Genomic DNA, 15,039 nt, shown 5'->3' on the forward strand with positions numbered 1-15,039 from the left:
GGAGTTACTGGAACATGATCCCTCATTGGCTTCCCACCACAAATACTACAGATGTGTATGCAATGAGGGACACAAGTGGGCAAGTGCTTTTTCCCTTTGCGCCATCCAACACACTCAAGATGTATTCAGCCAAACACAAACACGTTTCAAATCCTTAACTCTAGCACATAACATATTGGCCGGAGCATAAAACAAGAAGCCCGTGTCTTCCCCTCACCTGGGATGGCCATGATGGTGACAGCCAGAAAGGTGGCCGTGCCAGAGATCACGTTGAAGATGGTAAGGCGTGTGTAGGCAGAAGCGGCAGTGGAGAAGAGGAAGCTGAGCAGGTACATAAGAGGCACAACAGCCCAGCCATACAGCAGCAGTAATAGCAACACATCTACCAGGTGGTTGTTGTCTATAAAAGCCTTGACTCCGAATGCCTGAAACACCACCTGAGAAGCAGGAAACAAGTAAAGTCAAGAGACTGTACAATACATCTATTTTATGCATGCTGTACTCTCCGACAGGACAACTGTTTACACTAGCTTGTCAGTGTCACTAGCTTTATTACAACGATTAATCGGATGTCACACTGACCAGCATGAGGAGACAGGGCAGCAGGAAGTTGATCAGGTCCCACAGCAGCGCAGAGAACCAGAAGTTTGACAGGTAGACACCGCTGACCTTCTGCACATGCTTGGACTTGATAGAGGACTCGGTTACGAGCAGAAGGGCAAATGTGCTAGACAGGGAGGCCATACCATACATCAGGTTTATAGCGATGATGAAACCCGTCTTCCCCCTGCAGATGGAGGAAAAGAAAGAGAAATGGGAGAAAAAGAGAGGAGGAGGTGAAAAGGGGTTTCACGACAGGAAGAAATTGAAGACAAATGGTGCAAAGGAAAGGCAAACAAATAGCACAAAAAAACACATTCCTGTTGATGTATAATTTAAAATCAATACTAATTTCTCTTTCTTGTTAATATGATTGCTACACAAAAAGACCTGGGGTTTGAATCTATATCAAAATCCCTTTTGAGTTATTTTCTTTTCCCCTGAGAGATTTTCAATTCATACCGTAACCTCAGATAAGTGGCGATGAATATATACCAGTTAAGTGCAACAGAATTGACTGACATTCATGTCGCGGGGCTTTTCTTGTCATGCAGCATGAATGCTGGAAAACTGGCCCAAAAATAAATAAATCATAATAGAACTTGTCTCCCTTTCCCTTCACTCACTCTCTGAGCTGGCTCTGGGCGTTCTCAGACAGGTTGCGTGGCATTGGGTAATTCCCCGTCTGGATGGAAGCATTCGGCCCTGCGAGCAGTTTGAACAGAGCATTGTCCACCATCATGAGGGCTGTGGCGGGCGTGTGGTAGCCCTCGTTGTTGAAGTAGGCTGTGGCTTCTGCATATTGGCGGCTGCTGCCACGGAAAGCAGCACCCACCACACAGCGCTCGTTAAAGCTGCCGCCTTCCTCCTCCGCCTGGGTCAGGATGTAATCAGTGAAATCTGACGGGGAGCGGGGAAAAAAAAAAAAGGGGGAACGTGGTCAGTAAATACTCAGCTAACCGGTAAAGCCGAGTCTCTCTCACGATGCTTACCCGTGATGTTGACGAGCTGGCCAAGCTGGGCAGAGAGCTGTGAACTGTACATGTTTGCCAGGGCAGCAGCCAGCGGACCCACCCCAGGCTGCAGAGCCACGGGCACCCTGGTGGAACCATAGCGTCCGAGTGCCAGCCTCAGTTGAGGAGCGTCCTGGTGATTGGGAAAGGAGCGAACCACAACTAAGGCCAAAATGGTGAAGACCAAAGGGACGAGGAACTGAGCCACCATCACCTTCCAGTTCCTCCAGCTGTACAGCGCCCTCTTCAGGAACATGGCATAGAACTGTTGCAGGTGTAGTCTGGCCTGATGGGAAGAGGAGAAGAGGAACTGAAATGTGAGCAAAGTGAATGATGTGCAGAAAAAAACATGAAAAGCATCAGTTTGCTTCCCCTGGCCTCACCCCGGTGTTCAGCTTGATGTTGGAGCAGTCCTCTGAAATGAGCGTGCCGCTGTCTGTGAAGTCGGTGACATCGGTCATGCCGCTCATGCTGCTGGCGTCATCCATGGTCCAGTCATGGGAGCGCCTCTCATGTTGGTACTGCAGGGCCGGCAGCTGGATTGCCTGGATGTCCAAACTAGAATCCACCAGCTTTCCCACCCTGAACACACAAATCAATATGTGCTTATCTATCAACTTACTGAAAATAGGAAAAACAGGAACAAAAGGTGCCTTACATGTGAAGTCTATAACAACAACTAGATCTACAGCAGCTCTATTGTGTGATGTCCTTCAATCCATCCACTCGATCGATTTTTCTTTTCTTTAAGCAGCTCACTAAGGGGAAGAATTGCAGTGCTGCTCGCAAATAAAGCCGTTTTTTACACCCTCATCTCGCCAGATATTGTGTGCCTTTCTGAGCCCAGATATATCTTCCTACAAGTCCATTGATCCTTAGTTTCTATACCTCTTTCCTGTGGAATGGAAGAGCAAAATTCTGAACAAACTAAAAGAAATAATAAGATTTTGGACCAAATAGTATTCGTATGTCACAAATGATAAAACATAATCTAATTTGACACGTTTGGTCATCAGATGTTTTAGATTATAAAAGATCATGATACAGTATTTAATTTGGGATTCATTATTTTAAAGAAACCTTAATGATAGCAGTGTTACTCTCTAACTGGCAAGGAATTGTACGCCAGGAGGGAGCTAAATGACCAAATGTTGAAACAGCAGCTTTTCTTGTCATGTTGGTGTCACGTTTGATGTTTTGGTGTTCAGGGTTTAAGGCCAGAACACACTGATGGACTCTCAGTGTGACTTGAAAATAATGAGGCCTGTGAGATAATCACAATGACATACTATAGTTGAAATACAGTAGCAGGCATTGTTAGCGGTCTGCAGAGAAAGCGCTCTCCCGCTTGTTGCCACAGATACACATGTCAAGTCTACGGGGAAGCAGAAATAATTGCTCAGTAAGCAGCTGGGACTGAGATGTGTGCGCAAAGGAGAGAAAGCGAACACATCAGCCATATCCCTGGTTTGCTCAATGTTGTAGCTCCATGAATTCCAAAATAGATGTATGACTGCAGAGCTACTATAACAGGCCTTTTTAAATATAGGTAGTATATGGAACCCGCTTTCTTTTGAATTAAAATACCTCCTCTTGCGCATTACTGCTTAGCTGAAAATGTACCCAGCATAAGGAGAGTTAGTCCTTGAGTCAGGTCCTACAGAATTAGAAGACACATTCACATCCGCCCATGTCATATTTCTCCCACCTGAGGAAAACCTCTTCCATAGTAGTCACTGAAGCTCCGTAGCTGGCGATGCCCAGCTCCTCTCTGTTCATCTCCAGCTCAGCAAACAGCAGCTCAAACCTGAGAGCAAACACAAAGTGGACACACACCCACACACATTACACACGACACTTACAGTGGGACAAATGTATATATACAACAATGTGAGCTATGGATGAGTTGCCAAATGTGACCTTGTATCGTTGGGCTTTGAAATCATAGATTTCTGCCTCATGTTCCGCATTAAATGTAATCATAGAACAGTAACTAGTGTCAGTGTGGCGTCAAAGTCCAAATCGTGGGGAGAAAAATATAGATTTTCAGTATATAACTACATAAAATGAAGCAAAGGGAGATATGGATATAAAAGGGGGAAAAAATAAAGGAAAGAGAAATGTAAAGGTTGTGGTAAAATAAGAGACAATTTTTGTATATTTACTACACTGATACCAGTTTTTTGTATTGCTCTAATAAAAAAAAAAGAGCCAAAGAGGGAAAAATCCATACGGTTATTATCTGTATTCATCATAATCACATACCCAGAGTAAGTGCAGGTCGGCCCCTTTCACAGAAGTTATTATGTCAGCAGGTGTGATTTCGTGTCAATGGTCTTTCTACCTTCTAGGCCACTTCACACTTTCCACTGTGTTATTGTGAATGAATGAATGAATGAATGAACAAAGACGTGACTGACTCACCTGTTGGTGCTTTCTTTGGGCAGGATGTAAGAGAGCTCAGCCCCCGCACTGCTCTCCAGTGTGGCATTAGGAACATACATGTGGACGAGGCGGGTGATCTCGGACACGTTACAAAGAGCATCCTTCACTATCACCATGTGGTAGCCAGCACCTGGTGAGCAGAAGAAAGGAGGCCTGTATAATTAATTGTAACAGATATGTAGTTGAATTACTGGAGTTTCAATTCTCCTGAATGTCCAGGTCTGAATTATAAAGCAAGAAAAGCATGATTTATAAAGCTTACTACATATATGGCAACTGAGAGTTACATTTCACTGCAGCCACCTCCCACTCACCATATTTGTTCTTGAGGAAGAGTGGCGACCCGCTGCACTGCAGCTCTCCACCCGCCATGATGGCGATGCGGTCGCCGAGCAGGTCGGCCTCGTCCATAAAATGCGTGGTGAGCAGGATGGTGCGACCGTGCTTCTCCCCTTGCAGGAGGTCCCAGGTGGCACGCCGGGCTGACGGGTCCATACCCGACGTGGGCTCATCTAACATCACCACCTGGAGAAGGACCGGGTTAGGGATGAAGAGATGAGACGTGGTCAATGCGGGCGGAAGGATGTAATGAGAGTGAATAATGCTCATGACTTTCTTCACCTTGGAGTCTCCAATGAGGGCAATGCCAATAGAGAGTTTTCTCTTCATGCCACCAGAGAGGGTCTTGGAGCGAGCCTGTCGCTTGTCCTCGAGGTTCAGGATACGGATGGTCCGGTCCACCTCGTCTGGAATCTTGTCTTTGGCGAAGCCTTTCAGCTGGATATCAAGCACATCAACACACAAATAATAAACATATAGTCGAAATAAAACCTCTCGGAAAGTTTAACAAAAACTGGCCATTATAAAAAGGTAGTATTTATGGCAGAGCTGGATGACATTAGATGGTACAGATGTACCTGATAAAGTGACCGGGGAGTGTATTTATGATATTAAAACAATGTGAACACCTCACAATACACTTTCACTTATGATTTAAAAACTAATTAGCACCTGACAAAAACAAAGATTCAGCTCAAGTATGTGCGCGTGTGTGTGTTCTTGTGTATAAGTGCATGATCGTGCGAGTACCTGAGCGTAGAAGAGCAGGTGCTCTCTGACAGTAAGGTTATCAAACAGTACGTCGTGCTGGGGACAGAGTCCCAGACTGCGGCGGATCAGAGCCATGTCCTGGCAGATGTCGTACCCGTTGATATAGGCTCTGCCACTGGTAGGAGTAAACAGCCCTGCAGACACACACACACACACACACACACACAAAGGCAATCAGTTGAGTTCAGGTTGTTTCCGAGGCATTTATGTTTGATTGTGTGTGTGTGTGTGTGTGTGTGTGTGTGTGTACACCAGCTGGTCACCTGTCAGCATGGACAGTGTCGTGGTCTTCCCAGCACCGTTGTGTCCTAGCAGCACCGTGATCTGACCCTCAAACATGTTCACCGTGAGATCCCGCACAGCCTGCCGTGTCTTGTTGCCCACTTTGAATTCCTGTCGATGGGATAAACCCCAAAACATTTACCTGAGGATAAAAGGTACGGCGGCAGAGTAACCTTGTTGACCCGCTGGGGTGTCTGTTTTGCTGCTCACCTTAGCGAGGTGTTTAATCTTGATCCCGGAGACAAGTCCAGCTGGCTCCTCCTCTATAAACTCCCCTTTCAGAGCCTTTTCTGCATCCTCCTCTTCCTCTTTCTCATTCACCAAAGCCATTCGGGGACTGCTGCACCAGTATGAAGGCTGATGGAGATGAGGCAGATGTGGGGATTGACAGAAAGAGGGGGATAGATAGAGGTAGGAAGTGGAGCGGGTTAAAACTGGAAGCTGAATAAAAGAGTGCTTTGCAAAGTCATAAATGGCATCATATATTGCACACACTGTATGTGTGTATTCCTCATGATTTTTCAGCGAAGCAGAGTAATTACAGGATGCAACACGGGAAGCAGAGGAACAAGATCATTCATAAAAACACAAGAAAGAGAGATTGGGCCGGCATTAACATTGTTCATGTACATGATTTCCTCTGGTGCACTTCCTGAAGACCAGAGTCAAACTTCCACTTTCTAAATCACACACACACACACACACACACACACACACACACACACACACACACACACACAAACAATGGACAAAAGGTGCGTCAACATCGTATCCACGCCCTGCTGGCAGAATTCCTGACTACTGGGAAAAAGGTGTGTGTGTGTGTGCGTTTGTGTGTGTGTGTGTGTGTATGTGTAACGGCACCCCATTTCGTGATGGTCCATAGTTGTTAAAATCATAAACCGTATTTGTGTTGGCTCGACAGACTCAGACGCTTCCTGTTATTCTAGCCAGCTGAACCCAAAGACTTCCTCTGGCCGATATGTTGTGACCCCCCCCCCCCCGTCACTATATCAGAGCCACTTTCACTGACTGCAGCAATTTATTTAATCTAAGGCAATTTTCCTCTTACAGGAGACCTTGACCTTGCAACTACCTGCTGATGCTGTAAGTGCTGATCATCACCCACTTGCAGTATTTGTCGACATGATAATGTGTCTTTAACTTTAAATCACAATGTAAAAATGCTTGTTTGTGCATTTCAACATACGTCACTGGCCATGTCCTTTTTGCTGCACAGTATTAAGTTTCGTGTTTTTTATTGAGGTGAATGAGCAAGTATGTGTTAATTTGTCTGCATCTTCTGAAACAAAGCTACTACCAGTATCTGTATCATTATCTATCGACCAAACCTTGTATGAACCCCACCAGACAGTGAATAGTTCCGCAAATATTCATACAAAACGCTTGTGCATTGAAGGATTTTATCTTTTTTTAGATTAGGAAAAATAAACACCATATTCAACATTTGATTACAAAGTTCTTTTAAGAAATATAAATAGAACTCTAAAAATATATAAAATAAAATAATATCCAACCTCACAAGTTGAACACGATATGAAGTAATCAATACATGTGGTTTGAAATGTTACTAGCATCACTGCACAAAATCTATTGAACTTTGACATTATGTTTTACTGCGAATTATAACAGTTTTAGGGAAAGATGATTACACGAACCGACCTGATGATTAGGCGATATTTTGTTTGTACACAACTTCCCCATTTTTTAGGGGTTTGCGTCTTTTATGTTTGAAATACTAACCGACACTGCAGTAAAGAATAAAGGCACTGTGAGGAGAATACAACATTATCTGAAACGTCGCTTCTGAATGCATCCTCTGTTCATACATTCATCCCACTAATGCAGCTGTATTTGGTTGCATCCCCAGTAAATGCGAGTGTGCATGTGTGAGCCACCGAGCTTTGAAACATACCAGTACGAAGAAGTAAGACGGTAGAGGGACTCCGTACTCTCCAGGAAACACGGCCTCCATGTACCAGGCCACCAGCCCGTAGAGCACAGAGTCAAACAGCAGCAAGCACAACACCTGGGCCATGGAGAAGTCATCATCCACCGTCACAGAGTCAAACAAGGTCGACCACTGGATTCCAACTCCTACAGAGGGGAGGGGGATGAGATAAAAAAAAAAAAAATGTGAATGCTGTTTCAAAAAGGAAAGGAACTGAGAAATTTACAAAATTCACGTTAAATACAACCTCAAGTCTCACCTTTGCCTTCAAACATTCCTATGAGCTGAGCTCCCATGGCCATGGCCACGTTGGAGATGAGGCAGGCTGACACCTTCTGGGCATGACTCAGCAAGTCGTAGCGTGGCCACAGGAACAAATAAGGCAGGTAGCTCAGGAAATAGATGAAGCCGCCCGCTGCTGCCGCTACATTGGCTGCAGTTAGAAAAGAGAAAAAAAAGAGATGCTGAACAACAACGGACCTTAAAATAGTGAATTGAACAGCTCTCGCCACTCTGTCTGTTGCCACAGATACAGAAGAACATTGCTGTGCCGCTAGACAAGCTCACACACACACACACACACACACACACACACACACACACACACACACACACACACACACACACACACACACAACTTTTTGTACTATTTGTAGAACCTTTGGTGCAAAACCCATTTCCCTGATTGACAGAGCCAGTCTGTGAGTGCTGTTCAAAGGAAGCATTAGGGAGGACAAATGAGAGACGGTGGACAAATGGAGAAAGAAACTGTGGATGAGGCGAATGAAAGACTTTCAACGCTGTTCTTGCTTCCATTTCGGGGCAAGAGCAAGAGCACTTGTGACAGACAATGTGACATTCTGAGCCGGTGTGGAAGACGCATTGACTAATTGCCATTATGTTCTCATAAAAAGTACATCAGTGAGTGGGTAGAAGTAGCCAATCAGCTGTTCACACAAAGGACAACCAAGAGAGGAAAAATCTGTTTTTGTTCAAAAATGGCCAAAGAGGGCACTCAAGGATCCTTTGTTAGTTTGGTCTATTTTCAGAAAAGACCCTCGTCGCTGCCTCTTTCCTATTCTATCTACAAATCATTATGTGTATGTAATACCCTTTAACCTGGTTGGGGTTCATTTGCTATGCAATGATCTCGGCGTGTTGGCCTTTTTATATGTATGTACAGAGCCAGAGGAAAAACAACACGATGATGCAGTTTATTTAGCTCACGTTATCTGTACTAATTGACTCAATTTTATTGACTTAAGTCAGACTGTTAAATACCACAGTTTGGGCAATTATTCATGGACCACAGACAGGCTAGGCTGAGGGAAGACAGAGCAAGCAGGAAGAAGGAATGAGGAACCGGTCAGGATTTAAAAATGTCACCGAAGAAACCTTATCTCGTTATGTCAAAGCAAAAATGGGCAGGTGACAGAGCACGTTGCATTACTCAGAGGGCAGAACTACTTCAACTCAGCCCCTGTGGACAAACGCCTTTAAGGCTTAATCATGACCAATTATAATTGGGTGAATGTTTCTTATAATTGTAGTTAAAAAAGAAAAGAAGTGCAGCAGCTTTTCTTCCTGTGGTCTGCAAAATAGACTTACATAGGGACAGTGCAAAACAAATAATAATAATAATGTAATAACAAAATATTACAGAGTAAACAGGACCAGATTCAAAACTCAGACAAGACAAGCTCCAGGCAATTCAGATAATCAGAAAATTAAAAATAGCCTGTTTCACTCCAGCGTTTCCAGTCCACAAACTCAGACAGACCCTCCACAGCCACATCACCAAAATCCAACTCTCATTTGTTTGTTGTTAGACACCTAGCCAAACTAGTTTCTCGTCTTTTGTTAAAAGAAGCAAGAGGCTGCATAAAAACTGAGGCTGTGCCGAGCGCTTGCAATCGGAGCTGCTTTGTTGCGAAAAATTGGAAGGAGACACTTTTCATTCACATGCTGGTCTGAATGAGTAAGACCACGGAAAGACGGAAAGGGAAGGGAACAAGAGAAAGGAGAGACGGGATTTAAATAGTTTTCTGAAGCGGCTGAAGACAGACAGCACTCAGAACTACTTAGAACAATACACTTCCTCCTTTTTAAAGTGAACAAAGCCAAGAAGCTTAAACAGATTCTATGTGGCAGTAATTACAGGACCTAAACGTTTACCCACTCACAGCTGATCTATACAGACTGTACAAGTGTCTTTGAGCAGCTCTTTGCTGAGTTTTAACATGCTTTTTTTTATAGCTGATGTGCCTTTTATTGCTGCTTCTATGCTTTGAACTCGCTAAGAGGAGGGCGCGGAGCAAACAGCAGACACTTTGACCTACATCTGAGAGCCTACGCAGTGTTACACACACACACACACACACACACACACACACACACACACACACACACACACACACACACACACACACACACACACACACACACACACACACACACACACACACACACACACACACACACAGTGCATTTCAGCTAAATGGAGCCAGAGAGTGTCCTGTTAAGAGCACCTGACCTCACACATACAGCACAGTACACAAAGAGGCAAGAAACAGACAGTCAAAGAGTAACTTCATCATTATTATTATTATGTAATGTTAATTCAGACAAAGAAACACACACACACACACCTCGTGAGAAGAAGGCACTGATCATGAAGCTGAAGTTGATGGTGGCCACAGTGAAGACGAGCAGGAAGACAAAGACCAGCGTGGGGTCACTGTAGGACAGAACTGCTCCATAAGGGCTCACCTAAAAAAACAGAAAGAAATAAACCCATTCGTGCACTTAAGCTATTGGTCAATATTTAATTATTATGAATTACATTTTTAACTCTCTTTTCCTCTTGGTTTCACTTAGTTTAAACTCACACCGTATGAAGTGTTGCTTTGAGAATTACAGCTAAGCTACATATTTGTACTGCTTAAACATGGGGTGAAGGTATTACGTGCTGGAATGCAACAACGCTTTGTAACACTAACTCACCTGGACACAAAGGAGCAGGGTGACAAAAAACATCGAAATGGAGAGGAAGAGGAAGAACATGAGAAACCAGGCGCTCCAGTGGAGCCAGTTGCTGAGGCCCATCATCCTCATGTACTCCTGAAACGCATGAAAAGAAAAACGGTTGAAATCACTAATTTCAAAACCCAGAAAAAAGCGTCCCTTGTAGAAACACAAACCTTGAGCTTCCTTTCCTTCTCCTGCACCACAGCTCGTACTATGTTGAGGGAGGTGTAGGTAAAGCTGAGCACCAGTAGCAGGGGCAGCTGGTTCTGAATGGCCAGGATGAAGACGTCATATATAAAGGCAGGGTAAGGAAACCGCGACACGACCACTCTGACTTGTGGCAGCAGAGCGGCGGCAGCCGTTCTGTTGTAAGAGCGCATGATGGCTCGGTCCACTGCATGCTGTACAGCCAGGAAACCCTCCCGAAAATAACCTTAAAAAGAGAAATATGAACGCTGTAGAAAATATGTTGTGGCACAACCCCACTTACAAAGAGATGAGGCAAAGTCCTTCCAACTTCCCTCTAAAAGTTAACATGAAAATGGGTGAGAGGCCTTGGGGAACCAAAGTGGAGCCGAAGTCGTGAGTCGTTATTATGCATGTGGAGGTTGGAAATCCATATTTATGCGACTCTAAAAGCTCGTCAGTTCTATTATGCGGAGAGGATGACTTCATCTTTTAGAGCATCCCTCTTTAGGCTCTCGATATTAAAACTTTATTATTAAAAAGGGTTAGAGCCACAGCAGAACAGTGTCATCCCCAATTTATCATCATCATAATCCCGTCATTTACGCTTAACAAATCAGACATCCTGACAGACAAATGGGAAGAGATAAAGTTGAGGATATTTGGTGCTCGACACCTCACTAATGCCCCACAAATGATTTTGATCATCACAACATTTCGATTGTGGAAAATAAGTGTTTTTCATCAGTCATAGTCTGCTTTATCAGAAATATAAAAACCTGTTTTGACTTAATATTGTGGCTGCTTAAAAGGGCTAATCTGGCTACCTCCCATATCAAATGTGAAGGTTGTTTTTTTTTTTGCGATGAAAGACCCTCTCGTGATTTTTTTGGGTGAAGTGGGAGAGAAAGATAAAGAGATACTAAACGTCGAGGGTGTAATAGTAAGAGGCCGTGTTCTCACCAGGCGTGCCCCCCTCCTTGTCATACTGCTCCCTCGGTCCCGGCAGCTGAAAGAGGGGAAAGAGGCTGAGCGTGTGCCAGTCGAGGTCACTGTTTGGGTTCAGCTCCAACCTCTCCTTGGGTGGGGCGCTGCGTGGGGTGAAGCTGAAACGCAGGTGGTAGCTCACCTGTATATGAGAGTGCAAAAAGAAAGAGGGGAGAGGACATCTTTATCAACTTGGCTTCAAGTAGTGAATGAATCAGGCAATACATAAGCATACTCACTGCAGAGAATGACAGAGTGGTACAGTACAGTATGTTTCGGCATATTGAATACATCGTCTGTGTGTGGCGAACTGTGTGAAATATTGTGGGCCTCCTATCATTTGTTAAACAAATGACCTTTATACAGTATAACAGAGTTTTAGATAGCAGGGTTAGTCAAAACTCTGAGTAAATTAACCCTCAGATGAAGTTTCATTTCCTCATCCATTCAGTCCGTATCAAAGTGGACTGAATGCGTCTCGCTGCGCATTCATTCGCGGCTGTTTACCATCCGCCAGAATGTAAATCCTGGTTCCTCAGGAAAATCAAAAATTACCATTTTTATGTGTCATTTCTTTGAATGGCGTCTTTTTGCCCTCACGTTCATACATTTAAAAGTTCACGCAAAACAAAAAATCTGCATGTCCTTCACAGCGTTATTTTTATATAAATATAACGCTGTGACTCACAATTGATGTCAGCTGTCACAGATTACACATGATCCCTATAATATCGGAGATTATATGTGAATATTATATAGTTAGCAGGGTCTGGGTGAGGTAGCAGAATGTAGTTTGAAAGTTAATTTGTTTTTGTTTTTTAATATAAAAGTATTTAAATCTATTAAGTATAGTGGACGTGTTTCAACAGCATTTCAGTGACGATGTTAGCTGAAATAAAGCTACTGACTGCTGTTGAACTAAAATCCAAATATATGTCTAACATTTAAAATCCACTGTATTTTTACCTTTAAATGATCAAACACATTATTACTGCATCAGATTGTGAGCTTAATGTCTCTTACCTCTACTGATTTAATGTATTTTTATTACTATAATTTGTACCTTCAGTTGGCTCCTGTGTTTTGTCCCCGTCATACTAAAGCTGAACAAATATATTTAAAACGTAATGCGGGCTAGTGCCCCACATCATGGGCCCTGGCACCAGGAAGAACTTTCTACAAGGACAATAAAGTCATAGATACGGGTAGATGATTCACCCAGAATGTGGGAGTTCATCTCTCGCTCAATGAGCTTCGAGCTGTCTGAAGCCAGATAAATGTCTCATACTATGTGATGTCGGGTCTCTTCTCTACCTTTTACTTCTTATTTAAATCAGAGCAGACAGAAATCTGGTCGTCACAACCACGTTACCTTACACTGTGGTGCTTAATAATGAACCGGACCGTAAACATGAACTTGTTTGTTAGTCCAAGACTTGTGTGTGTTTCAGCTACCAGCTGGCCAAAACAAACAAAGGGAGCAGAACAAAAGGGCCTGAACCAGTCAAACTGATAACAAACTGTAATTCTAAATTATTTAATCGTCCTCACACTGAGATCAGTTTAGCAAAAAACATGTCATTGTGTTGCATCGTTTAACCAGACAACAACACAATGCACCACTCCTCAGGCGCAAGAGTCAAGCTGCTACAGTGTGTGTGACAGTGTGTATGTGTATGTGTGTGTGTGTGTGTGTGTGTGTGTGTGTGTGTGTGTGTGTGTGTGTGTGTGTGTTGCCTTTCACCTTTAGGGGCAGAGGTTCATCGTCGTGGGTGAAAGGGTGCTCAAACACCACAGCAGCCAGTAGCTTTCCTGAGCTAGAGTTTTTTCTCACGTAGTCCTCAAACTGCTCCTCCGTCTCAAAGCCACGCACTGGAAAAGAAATAAACACACACACACACACACACACACACACACACACACACACACACACACACACACACACACACACACACACACACACACACACACACACACACACACACACACACACACACACACACAGATTAAAACAGCATCGCATTAGTGGCGCGGCATTCGTCTCACGTACGTCTGTCTTCATGCCTATTCTCATTGCGAGACCTTGGTGCCTAGGATCGAGATGCTGTCGGCATACTGAGCTCTAAGAGCAATATTATCAAGACAACAGAACTGGATTTCTCAATTGCATATTTTCTATTCCACTTATCAAGCACTCGTGAAGGTATTCTGAGTCTGGCAAAGGACCTCGGTGTTAAATATTGGGCCCCGAAGGTAAATCTTGGTCAATCTCATAAACTAAACACTTGTCAGCAGACTCACAGAGGGCACAGGGGGCTGACAAACGCACCAGTTCAAGCCTGCCTTTGCTACACTGCTCTTCACTTGAATACTGCTTAAATGGTTTGTAGTGTGCCAGTTATTCCCAACCGGGGGTAATTGTATGCGGGGGTTACTTTTGCAGTTGTAAAAGGGGTAAACTACTTTGAAAAAAAATGTAAATCAGGATTCGCTTAAAGTTATACATCCAGATATTTGCATTTATAAAAACAAAATATCCATATAGACTTACAAATTGGTGTGATGCTGATCTTTAGTGAATGTATTGTCAGAATAACCTGCAAGGTAGCTACGCTAATACAATACAAACACCTCCACTCAACCTGAGTCAGCTGTAACACCTTAAGGCACGTGTGGAGAGTACATGAATGTTAGTGAGCAAGCAATGGTTCATCAGTTGAATAATAATAGTACAAAAAAACATAACTTCTCTCATTGATGATCTACACAAGAAGAAGTCAAATATTGTTTTTTACAACAACAAAAATTTGATTTCACAATACAGGAACTCTCATTTCACAATTCATATTTCACAATGCACCACATAAAAACGTATAAAAAGGCATTTCAACATCTTCACAACAAACACTCGTTAGTGGTCCCAGTTCAACAATCGTTTTTGTTGTTTATGTAAAACTGTGACATTTGAAACATCAGAGGGCCTTTTCAGTGTCAGACACACATCATTCTGTGTGCATCACATGCTCAAACTCAACCCCGATCGTCCCCCTCCACCTCTCCCTCTGAGCACGGAGACCAGCTAAATTATTCATTAATGTCGGGGAGCTGAGATCTCACACAGCTGGGTACACCTGCAGACACACATATCTGTCTGCCTCACACTGCTGCTATGTGTCCCTCTTGCTGATTGTCTGTCAGCGTGAAAACAAACAGCCCGTCAGTCAGACCGTCTGCAAGTTCATCTGAACAGCTGGTCACGCAGAGGTGCGAGTGTGTGAATTAAAGAGAGAATTGAGTGTAGGTGTCCTGAGAGAGGAGGGTAAGATATTAAAGTGTGTGAGCTTCCTTTCTTTCCATATCTAACCTCCCAGTGATACAGCCTGACACGAGAGAAGGGTGCGGCCTGTTGATCTCATG

At 43.7% G+C, this 15,039-nt stretch overlaps 1 protein-coding gene across 1 annotated transcript in view; it reads right to left on the reverse strand.

The window, feature by feature from the left end:
- The window catches only part of abca3b (ATP-binding cassette, sub-family A (ABC1), member 3b), a 32,197-nt gene that overhangs the window by 12,870 nt on the left and 4,288 nt on the right, over positions 1-15,039 (reverse strand). The window contains exons 4-22 of the mRNA XM_079177687.1: positions 13,367-13,494; positions 11,599-11,764; positions 10,623-10,882; positions 10,426-10,542; positions 10,071-10,191; positions 7,682-7,855; positions 7,387-7,568; positions 5,661-5,807; positions 5,432-5,561; positions 5,148-5,302; positions 4,680-4,835; positions 4,373-4,583; positions 4,038-4,188; positions 3,322-3,420; positions 1,997-2,195; positions 1,593-1,899; positions 1,227-1,500; positions 583-787; positions 218-437 (exon numbers count right to left, since the gene is read on the reverse strand). Coding sequence (XP_079033813.1) covers positions 218-437; positions 583-787; positions 1,227-1,500; positions 1,593-1,899; positions 1,997-2,195; positions 3,322-3,420; positions 4,038-4,188; positions 4,373-4,583; positions 4,680-4,835; positions 5,148-5,302; positions 5,432-5,561; positions 5,661-5,807; positions 7,387-7,568; positions 7,682-7,855; positions 10,071-10,191; positions 10,426-10,542; positions 10,623-10,882; positions 11,599-11,764; positions 13,367-13,494 — 3,402 coding nt within the window. The remainder of the gene's footprint in view (positions 1-217; positions 438-582; positions 788-1,226; positions 1,501-1,592; positions 1,900-1,996; positions 2,196-3,321; positions 3,421-4,037; positions 4,189-4,372; positions 4,584-4,679; positions 4,836-5,147; positions 5,303-5,431; positions 5,562-5,660; positions 5,808-7,386; positions 7,569-7,681; positions 7,856-10,070; positions 10,192-10,425; positions 10,543-10,622; positions 10,883-11,598; positions 11,765-13,366; positions 13,495-15,039) is intronic.

Source organism: Pholis gunnellus (genome assembly GCF_910591455.1).
Source record: "Pholis gunnellus genome assembly, chromosome: 17".
Taxonomy (NCBI): domain Eukaryota; kingdom Metazoa; phylum Chordata; class Actinopteri; order Perciformes; family Pholidae; genus Pholis; species Pholis gunnellus.